This window comes from Galeopterus variegatus, unplaced genomic scaffold (assembly GCF_000696425.1).
Source record: "Galeopterus variegatus unplaced genomic scaffold, G_variegatus-3.0.2 Scaffold2059, whole genome shotgun sequence".
Classification (NCBI taxonomy): Eukaryota; Metazoa; Chordata; class Mammalia; order Dermoptera; family Cynocephalidae; genus Galeopterus; species Galeopterus variegatus.
Window position 1 is genome coordinate 254,242 of NW_007728170.1, and position 11,252 is coordinate 265,493.

Sequence of the window (11,252 nt, forward strand, 5' to 3'; positions counted from 1 at the left end):
AGAGTAATTATCTATTATTCAACTTTGCAGACTAATTGTCAACTCTTTTCAACTCCCCCCACCCCCATGTTTCAATTTCTAAACTGAGTCAGATTTTTGAAGACTAGAGAGAATGAAACTGTCTACCACTCCTTGATTAACTCTGAAACAGTCCTGCATTCTGCAAACAGCAGAAGTTATTTTTAGGATGAAATAATGACCTCACTTTCCCAGGCATGTAGCTCCAGCTGTTTTGATTGTGGGTAGGTCAGCAATGTCCAAAATTCATACATGGACTCATGCTGAGTCTCTGCATAAACAAATATAGTCTTTCAAGAGGGATTGCTGTGTTAAGGAAAGACTATATAAAATACTGTATTGTATTCCAGCACTTTGAAATACAACACAAAAATCTGTCTTTTTGGTAGAAGCATTCCACAGAAACTGTGAGGCTAAAATAGTTTTAAAAATAGGACAAATTAAAATTACACTCAGTGGCCTGATCTAATTTTAAATGGCATGAAATAATGTATAAAAGCTTAGATAAAGTAGGGATGTTGGCAAGTATGTCAAACTTAAGGACTTAAACCTACTGAAGCTATCATATATATGCAAATTCTACAGAAAATTATTTTAAAAACTGGAAGACAAAGTGTAGAAAAATTACTAGGGTAGTCAAAATTGGATTTTTTTGGGAGGGGTGGAATGAATAGGAGTAGAAGAGAAGACTGTTAGGAAAACTGGAGGGAGTAAGAGAGAGTTCTAACAACTGTATTATTTTCTAGGATTTACCTCATCTACCTTTCTTTGGAAGATATAAAGAAACTAACAAAAGCTAACTTTGTAAATAAGAAGTTTAAACAAGTAAGTGTTTTATCATAAAGTTTAATTATGGTTCAGAAAAAATCGAGTGATAACTTTCTCTGAAAAAATATACTGACTCTGTGTGGACTGCAGTTATTTTGGAGGGAGAGGCGGGGGACCTGGTAAGTTAAATTACCCTATTGTCTATTCTGAAAATAACAAAAAGTCCCATCTCAAGTCTGATTATAAAGATACATGTGCCCAAAGTTGCTGAGAATAAATACAACAGGAAAGGCAAAAGCTGTAAAGCTAAGGGCATGCAACAGGCTCTAAGAGAAAATCTCAGAAATACCCCACGTGGCAACAAGGAACGTTTGGCTGGAATTTGAAGTTCTTTTCAGTCATCCTTGTCTTTTGCTCCATGTTTAAGGATGCGCGTGAACTCAATGTAATTGAAATTCCCCTTTTTGTCAATGGGTGCTTCTCTGTACAGCTCATCCACTTCCTCATCTGTAAACCGATCTCCCATGGTTGTCAGCAGCTCTCTCAGGTAATCCTCCTGGATGGTGCCTGGAGAATAAAGAACAGGGATCAGAATACATACTATTCTGAGGATTAATTACAAAGAATATCTACATTTGACTGTGCAAGTTCTATATGCTAAAAACTATAAACATGCAAATATATGAAATAAACCGTTTCTTCCCACTTAAGGGAGAGCCTCAGCAGACAGCTGCCTGGAAAAATGCCTAGCTGCTTAGTGGCATTACTCTGCTTTATCAATCTGCCTCCACATCCATCTTCTGATCTCTGGAAGGAACCTCATGTTTCCTAAAAGTAGCATAAATGGTCATAACTACTCTATAAGCAAATAACAGTTACCTGCTAGCCACACTAAAATCAATACCACATCATAAACATCAATAAAGTACTTCAGTGGAAAGAATGCTGCAGTTTTGAAGCCCACTTTTCACAAGCTATGTGATTTCAGGCATCTCACTTTACCTCTGACTTTGGTTTCCTCATATGTAGAATGAGATTTTTAATGTTTACCAATCTAATTCATATATAACAACAAATATGGCGGCCGGGCCCAGCACGTGAAAAAACACGTTACAAATATGTGACCATCAGCTATGTCCCAGACACTGTGCTAGGCAACGGGGCTGCATAGTGATGAGCTGAAAGGTACACTTTTTACTCCAGGTTTTTGATACCAGGGTTATCATAAAACTTGCCTGACTATAAGAATGACCTTAAAACAAAAACAAAAGCCTGGATGTCACCCCCTATTTATTATCTGGTATTGGTATTTTTATAAGGCCCCCAAGTAACTGGCATGTGCAAACATGATTGAGAACCACTAAAGTACTATCCCAAGGGTGGTAAATGACAAATTCAAGCACAGAGATTTTTGAAAGTTATAAAGTAAAAAAAGAAAAATCTGACAATTTCCTTGTATGGGAAATTAAGCTAATACACAGATAATATATTTTTTATAAAATGAGTTTAAAGCATAAGATCAGTTCAGAAAAGAAACTCTAGGATTTGTGGGGGTTTTGATGATTCAATCCTAGATCTTAAAAAAAAAAAATGTTCCCCAAATCTTAGAATTTTAGCTTGTAGAAATAAATCCTCATCTCTGGCCAAGTTATTCAACTACCACATAAACTAATTGTCTACCATGTGCAAATTACTGTGGTAGGAGCTAGAACAGGTTATGAAGATGGGAATGAAACACTGTTTAAGACAAAGAGCCTTTATCCTGGGAGTGGAAAGAAACCCTGATGAGGAGTAAGTACACTACTAAAAACAAAAAGTCAAATAGAGTATGTGTCAGGAGAAAGATACAAATAAAATACCTTGGAGGTGGAACGAATGGAGAGGTTTTTAGTTTTCCTGGGGGCTAAGAGAAAATAGTAAGTAATCACAGGCAAGGCTCTGTAAAGAAAGTGAGCGTTGAGATAAGTATGAAGAATGGGTAGAACATTTTACTCTTGTATAGTTTTATTCTCTTCCTTTAAAAAGTAACACCTGCTTACAATAAAAAATTAAAGCAATACAGAAGAAGTGTCTTCAGGGAAAACAAAAACTTAAGTCTCCTCTGCCTACTCCTCCTCTACCCCACCCCTTCCAGAAAAAACTGTTAAAGAGTTTTGATTGTAAAAGGAGAGAAGAGGTGGTATGACAAAGAGGGGTAGAACAAGAACTTGTGGAGGTAAGTTAGCATGACAATGCGTAGTGAAGTTTGGTATACTTGAAAAGTCAAGATGAGGCCATATTGTGGGGAGCCTTGAAAGCAGGCCCTGCCAATCAGACAGCATTTAAACTAGTCCAAGTAACACAGCTAACCAAAGGGCGTGCCTTCCTTCCTTCTCTCATTTGGCCACGCTATGTGAATTGGGGATCTTAGGAAATATTCCCTTATGTGTTTTCTGTTATATTCACTTCTGTCAAAGGATCAGGTATTTACCTAGTTAACATTTTATTTTTTTGAGATTCAACTCTATGCCAGGCAGTATGCTAAGCACTTTATGTACATTACCTCATTTTCTCATTTAATCCTCACAACACTATGACATAGGTGATATTAATGCCCATTTTACAAATAAGAAAACAGTGGCTTAGAGAAGTTAAGTAACTTGCCCAAAATTACACAGCTACAGCTATTATGTAGTAGAAGGATTTTGAAATCAGGTAGTCTACTTCCAAAGCCTAAGCTCTACTTGGTTTATTTTAAAATAGAGGTCAGATATCAAATTTAAACAATTTTAGACCTGAGACATACCTGGTAAATAAACACAGGATTGTATTGGTGCCACGGTCTGTAACAATTTACATTTTACCCTAGATTACTCTGGTAAAAGTTACTCATTCAACACACATTTACTGAGCACCTGACCCTTGTGGAGTTAACATTCTAGTAAAGGAGTAACATAAGTTACCAAAGAGGTTTTAAAATGCAGCCTATTAAACTGCAAACTATTAGCATTTAAGCTCAGAGGCATCAGAGTGAGTGATGAACATGCCGAAGGAGAACTCTGTCCAAAAAAAATAGGTGTGGTATAAACCTGAGGGTGTTATGTTATTATATTTCAAGTTATTGCATATTTTAGTTACCATAACTAAAAATTAAATCATTTTATAATTAAAGGTTACCTGTGACTTACCAGTTGCTTCTTCATCAAAGCAAGCAAAAGCATTTCGGATGACATCTTCAGGATCTGTGCCATTTAACTTCTCACCAAACATGGTGAGAAACATGGTGAAATTGATGGGGCCTGGAGCCTCATTCATCATGGCATCCAGATACTCATCAGTTGGATTTTTCCCTAAACAAAAAAGAGTATCATAATTTTAACTATATTACAAAACGCATCAACTATTCATCATGGTAAACATTCTGGCAAGAAAGATAATCATTCACACAGTTTTCTGTTTGCATTCACGACAGCAAAACCATTTGGGAAAAAAATATTCTCAATGAATAGGGCCTATATTAAGAATCTGGAGATTGTTATGATATTCCATTGGGATGTCAGAAGGAATAATATTGCTTTCATAATCAAGATCAGTGTTTTTATAACACGACCCTCAGCCCAATAGGGCCAAGAATTTGCAGGTGGTCCCAGGGACATGCTGCTGTGGACTTTATTTGAATCTGAGTAGACTTGTTACCCTGGCTTCATAGAGCTTTAAGACACATGAAATAAATAAGAAAGGCATTATGGAAATTCTGACCAATATATTATTATTAAAACTAAACATTACCCAGTGAGGCAAGCATATCATGCAAATCTTCTTTGTCAATGAAACCATCTCTGTTCTGATCAATCATGTTGAAGGCCTCTTTGAACTCCTGAATCTGTGACTGGTCAAACATGGCAAACACGTTGGATGTTGCGCGCTGAGGGCGCTTCTTGGTGGTCTTGGTCTTTGCCCTCTTGCTCGACATGGTGGTGGTTAAATCCTAATTAGAAAAAGAAATACAAGAAAAACAAAATCAACATCAAGGATTACTTAAGTTTGACTCAAAACAATGATTAACAAAAGTAAATTCAGTCAATCTTCCTGATATGTTTGAGTTCCTTAGAAAGATGTGTCTTCAGCAGGGTAACATCACTTGTTAAAGATCCCTGTAAACTAATCAAAACCATTACACATAGAACCAAACTAAAAGAGAAAAACCACACTTGTGCTTTGACTTTTCTCACCCTTAATAGTTGCATTTTACAAAGCTCATCACTAATTTTGAATCCCAAACTATGACCAACATTAATTCAAGGCTCACATCAACAACACATATCCCCAGTATTGCTGTATATAACCTAACAATTTATAACCAAATCTACTGGTTTAATAACAATAAAAAAATAAGAACAAAACACCTTAGGTAACCAGGCTGTCCTATTCTCTGGAGGAGGATGTGGAAAGGAAGACTAACTGATGGAACAGGTTTTCATCTCCTAATCTCTACTGCCAAATATTATTCTTCCACTTTCAACTAACATTTCTTATTGTACCCTCACTTCTGGTCTCAAAGGAGTTAAAAAAAAAACATTTGTTGAAAGGCTAACGGAAAAGTACAGAAAACTGAAGTTAATTTATCTATAATTAAGTTTTATAGACACTGCACTATCCAAACCAGTTTCTTGCACTACAGTCACAGTAAATCACTTAAAGTAACTAAGACCTCTAAACAGAAATCAGAGCACAAGTTTTTAAAGCAATTTATTTTTAAAAGTTTTAGAAAATGTCTTAAAAGGTAAAGAAACTCTAATAATCTAAATTTATCCCTGTAAAATTTAAGTTAAAAAACAAAAAGTCTAATAACACCTAAAATGAAAAGGCAATTTTGCTTTCAACACTAAATCTTTAAAAGACCATAAAAATTTGTTTGAAGTTAAAAATCCCATAGTCATCAGATAATAAAATTCTACCATACCATCCTTCAGAGTTCAGGTTGAGATGGCAGTCTGCAAAACCTCTAACCAGCAAGAAGAGTAAGACACTGTATTGAGTTATATTCTTTCAAGCAGGTCTAAAATAGGCACTACTGATTTCATTCTCTGACCAGCATAACAATTTTAAAGCTTACGTTCTGAAAACAACATTTAGCTATGATGCGGCAAAACACTACGCCCTTGCTCTAAAAATAAGTCTGTGGACTGCAAAGAATGAACCTAGATCTCAGCACTCCAAAGTGACCCTGAAAATATAATGTTTCCTATGAGTTTAAAGTTAATTTCTTACATTCTTTCCTTGACTATATCACATTGCCCAGACTAAATTCAATTATGGAAACAATTAGAAATGCTCTGCCTAAAAATTTTTTTTTAGCTAAATCTGTTTTCAGATTTTAGTAGGAAATTCCACAAAGTGGGGTCACAAATTGCAGTCCATCCAATGTAGCACTCTTAGGCGGTACCCTGGAATGTACCAATGGAAAGATACAAGGGTACTTCAGATAGTTCATTGAAAAACAGAATTAAAAGATAATACAAATCTTACCATGAACTTTTTGAAGTACCCTCCTATACCCTACATGGCACAGATGTTACACTCCTCCTGAATTCCTAGCTTTAATTATCCTTTAGGAGGCTGCTTTTCATGACTTACCTAAGCCATTAATGAATACCTCTTTTCATTCTGTAACACCTTTAGGGGGCAGTAAATCCCATTATTTAAACTACATAGAATTGTACTTTCCCCCTCTATTCTAAATGTCGTTTTAAAAACTATAAGGAGTTATGGAGTACATTACTCCTCCATCTCTTAAGTTTACTCAAGGACTTGGGACAAGTGGTTGAGACCCAGGGAGTGACACATATTTACCAGTTCTTAATCTCTTTAATATTTTGGGCACGTCATGCTTTTTTGCAAGCCAAAGCACATCTTTAAAAATAGTCTGTTTTGTGTGACAACATTGTCTTCCCCTTATGATGCAGAATGTCAGTTATTTCAAGAACAAAGAAACTGATGAGAATTATAGGTCAAATGGTTGACATAACTGATTTTTTAATCTACAAAATCTCATGTTACTAAATTTGGCTGGTGTCCTCTAGATACGTTTTTAAAATGTTTAGTTTTGGGGCCGGCCCGTGGCTCACTCGGGAGAGTGCGGTGCTGATAACACCAAGGCCACAGGTTCGGATCCTACATAGGGATGGCCGGTTGGCTCACTGGCTGAGCGTGGTGCTGACAATACCAAGCTAAGGGTTGAGATCCCCTTACCGGTCATCTTTACACCAAGAAAAAATAAATAAATAAATAAATAAATAAATAAAATAAAATGTTTAGTTTTGGTTGTAAAGTAATATACATCTATTTTTTTGAATTTTGATGTATTTCTTATTCTTTTAATAATTCATTTTGAATTTGTAAATGCACTATAAATAGTTTTTAAAAGTTAAAAAGTTGTTTTTTTGTTTTTTTGGTCAGCATTGACAATGGTCTCACATAGAACTTTTGTTTAGCTCATTCAATACTTAGTCTTATCAACCTGAATATGATCATTTAATTATACTAATATGTATCAAACGTCATTAGAGTTGAATACTAGTTAAGAGTTAAGAAATGTGTAGCATCTGTCCTATCTCCAAGGAGCTTAAAATATAGTTGGGGAGGGAACTATAAAGAAATGAGATGATCGGTTCAATTTATGAAATGAGTCACATAGTTTTCATTCCAGAGGCATGACTCTAAAATTAAAATAATGTGACAGTAATAAAAAATAACTCATAAGGTGGTACATGATTACCAAATACTGTGAGACTGAGTTCAGAAAAGCTCTTTCTGAGTTTCTAAAAGATATTGGGGGGGGAGAAGACCTTGAAAAACCCTGCACAGTATCGTTTAGAAGCTATAAGACATCTTTAGAATTAAGAGGTTCAAGTGTTAGTCTTAATTCTAACAAATTAAGGTAGTTAATTCTACCAAAAACTGGTAGTGTAATGTTGGGCAATTTACTACCTGGGCCTTTACTTTTTCAAAGAGGATGGATTTCTATTCATAAATAAGTTTATCTTCCATCTGAAACCTGGAGCCTTTCAGATAGGGAGTTCAGCTTCACAGTCAGTTGTTCCAAAATAAAGAAACTGTGGTTTTTTTCCTACCAAACTAAAAGTGTGGGTAAAATAAATACTGGTGGAAGGAGTCAAATCAGAAACAGGGCTATGATCTTAAGGAGATCATTTTTGATATTGTCATTGTCCTCTTTGCTATGATTCTAGTTTGCTGTTTATTTTACTTTCCCTCAAAGAGAGGCTGTAATTCTTCATGTAACAAGCCTTTAGCAAATGCACAACTCGCACGTAAGTTTAGAAAGCTAGGATAAAATGAAATTGAAAATATTTCATACAACAGTATAAGTATTCTTTATTTAGGATGTGAAGATCATCAGGTAAACACCTGAGATTTCCAAAGTATGAGGATCCTCATACTTTGAGTCTTTATTTTTGAGGCATTTAATGAAAGATCTTTGGTGTGAAGGAGTTTTTGTTGTATGAAACTTGAAAGCAGGGAGACAATGGAGAGCAGGCTTCTACAAAACGAGTATATGAAGATTTCAGATGCATGAGAAAGTGAAGGAAGAGCAGTCAAGGATGGTCAAGGAAATTCAGTTTACAGATCCAAAGGAGCATAACCTTGTTTTAAGCCAGAAGTGGGGGAGTGCTGGTGGCAATGAATTTGTGATTTTTTATTTTATTTTATTTTTATTTTTTTAGCTCAATGAGATAGGAAGAGAGTCATTAAGGGCTATGACAAAAGGAGGGATACAAACCATGCTTAAAGATGTTAGACTAGAGTAGGAAGTGGGTGAAATGGAAGACTGAGATCTTCAAAGAGGCTTTCCCGAAACAAGGGCAACCAGAAGATTGTGCAGAATCTCTAGAAACTATGGTTTCATTTACAGGGTGGTACTATCCATACTAATATATACGTCAGATTGCTCTAATCCTAGAGGCCAGCATTTACAAAATGGTAAAAAATGTAAAATAATCTAAAAACTTTTTCTAAAGAACGAACACGCAAATTGATAATATTCTGGGAGATATAATATATTCTTTAATGAAAACTCTCATCTTAGAAAACAATGCACAGTATGACAGGACCTAGCATTTGATCTGCTTTCCAAATCCAGACCAAATCTACTGCTTCATTTAGTCGATGAGTTTTGTTTCCTAAGCTAAGTTTAAGTAATTTTTTGGTGCTAACCACAATTTTTTAAAGTATTTTTTCAGGTTGGTGCTTCCGTCTAACCAAACCAAGTTTTTCTTTCTTATGCAAACTTCCGGTAGAAGGTAGGATTAGTTCTCTTAGACTGCCACACCCAAAAGTCCTTACGACTTGACAAAAACAATTAGTTGTCAGGGACGACTTGCCAGTAAAGCCTCGCTTTTTTAAATGAAACGCTTTTCTGGTTAACTCTTACCAGAGGTCTTCCAGAACATGAAACAAATACCAGCAATTTAAGAAATACTCGCTTTCTTCACCTTCAGACATAAAACATTTTGCACTTAAGAAGTTAAAATCTAACTGAACCCGTATTTCTGTTCCAAAGGTCTCTAGAGAACCGATATATGCTTTCATATATCTACTCAGCTACTCTAAAAGGAAACACTTTGTTAGCTAATTGATTTAGCCCTATGTCTCCACCCAAAAGGGAAATGGTATTGTATTCAGGAGTTTCTCCTTGAGCCGCGAACTAAATTCCAAACCCTTCTTTGTCCAAATATCCCTTAAGGAAAAAAGTTCTGACTACAGGAGCGGATACTGAGCTGAAGAAGTTCCAAATTTGAGTTGGTTATTCCTACTAACATAGCCACACCGCTGCAAGAGCAGGTGCAGTGCGGGGGAACAGTGGGCTTCGGTTTTTGCGCAAACTCTCTTGAATCGGGAAAGTTTACGTTAGAAATTAAACATAGCCCCGGAGTCACTTCTGCGCGGCTCGGGTTTCGCGGACCCGGCAGTCGCCCAAGCTCAAGGCACCAGCGAGCTAAGCCACGTTTCCCGAGCTCCAGGTTAAAGCTGAGGAGAAAAGTTCGCCTGTGGGCCCCTTCCGGCTGCGGCCTTCGATCCCGGAGTTGGCCCTTCGAAACCGGGGACCGGGCTGGCACACCTGCCCAGGTGCGCTCCCGGCGCCGGGGGCCCGCCGCGAGGTGCCGCTGTCCTCCCAGCCGTCACGCCCTCGGGATTGGTCTCACCCGCCCGACCGAGAGCACCACTCACCCTGCACAGCCACGAGAATCCGAGCACCTCTGAGACCCCTCGCTGCCTTGGCTGCCGCTACCACCACCCTTCCACCCTGAGCCGCTAAAACCCAACACTTCCGGCCTCCCTTTAGCAAACCGGAAGGAAGCCCCGTCACCATTCTCGGCCAACAAAGTGGTCCTAATTTAATGGGAAGGCGACAGGGAGGGACGTTGCCACTGTGATCTGCGGACTTAATATTGACCTAGTGCACAGGAAGGAAGTGTAAAGCGGCCCACTTAGAACAAAGAGGAATTTTTAATGGTTCTTTGGGTCCTGAGTTTCCATCTTTTTTGTACCTATTCTTGCAACGTAAGTCTTCCTCCCCCCCTTTCCTGTGCGCAGATGGTTGCGTCCGTCCTGTGGCTTAGCCCCTCCGCACATTCCAGGGCACGGCGAGGGGCGGGGCCAGTTAGCCCAAGTCCTTGTAGGGAAATCGCCGAGAAGGCTGCGGGGCCCACGTGACTCGTGCTCGCCCCGCCCCCGAACGCCAGGCTCCTGCCGCCGGGCGGTAGTGCCCCTGCGCAGGGGCTGGGACTTCGCCGGAAGGTTCGGAGCGGAGCGTGCCGGGGAGGTGACCTTTGCGCCAGGGATTTGAGTGTGCGGTGTTGTTTTGTGAAGAGGCTCACTCCTTCCACACCAGAGGAAACAGTGTGAAGTCCCGAGGGCCCTCGGCCAAGTGCCCGCTATCTTTTTGCCTCAGACGTATTTCACAAGGTCACGCGAGGCTGGAGCCTTCCTCCCTCTCAGAAGCGTGTCCTGTTAGTTTTCCCCCCAGAACCCCTTTGGTCCTAACTAGAAGAGTCTGGTTTGGGTCCGACTAGGAAGGGAGACAGGCGACTCTTGCCCCCATCTTCACTATGATGATGACTCACGGCTTGGTGAAAACAGGAATAAAAAGTTGGGCCTGGTTTTTTCCTCGGCTCTCCTCGCCTAGGACAGTTTCTAACAGTGTCTCTCGTTTAAGGATGAGAAACCCCTCCCCGATCCTACATTTTCCGTCCAGTCTTGTGAGGAAGACCGTGGTGGTTGTCACCTCAGCTCCCTGACCTCATCTACGAGAGGTGAGAGGGGGATCCGGTAACCCTCCGATCATCATCCCAGCACTAAGTCTGGTGACTAGTTTGGTTCATGTGGCCAGAACATTTCTGAGTTTGGGGTTACCCGATGGTTTTCCCCTTAAACTTCGGCTCTCGCTTGAATCATTCTCCTGAAAA

The 11,252-nt window shown here is 38.9% G+C and overlaps 1 protein-coding gene across 1 annotated transcript; it reads right to left on the minus strand.

Moving 5' to 3' along the window:
* Positions 1–848: 848 nt before the first annotated feature.
* Positions 849–10,392, minus strand: LOC103596621 (myosin regulatory light polypeptide 9). The gene is made up of 4 exons (XM_008580286.1): positions 10,015–10,392; positions 4,555–4,753; positions 3,954–4,115; positions 849–1,353 (listed from the first exon to the last, which is right to left on the minus strand). The coding sequence occupies exons 2-4, from the start codon at positions 4,736–4,738 to the stop codon at positions 1,181–1,183; spliced, it is 519 nt and encodes a 172-aa protein (XP_008578508.1). The 5' UTR covers positions 4,739–4,753; positions 10,015–10,392; the 3' UTR covers positions 849–1,180.
* Positions 10,393–11,252: the final 860 nt, after the last annotated feature.

Bases quoted from the DNA above. Each gene is read 5' to 3' on its own strand.
- LOC103596621 (XM_008580286.1), bottom strand. From the start codon at position 4,738: ATGTCGAGCAAGAGGGCAAAGACCAAGACCACCAAGAAGCGCCCTCAG. The intron at 4,116-4,554 runs GTAATGTTTAGT...TTTTTTGTTTAG, and splicing joins TGATATGCTTGCCTCACTGG to GGAAAAATCCAACTGATGAG. The intron at 1,354-3,953 runs GTAAGTCACAGG...TTTATTCTCCAG, and splicing joins CTTTGATGAAGAAGCAACTG to GCACCATCCAGGAGGATTAC.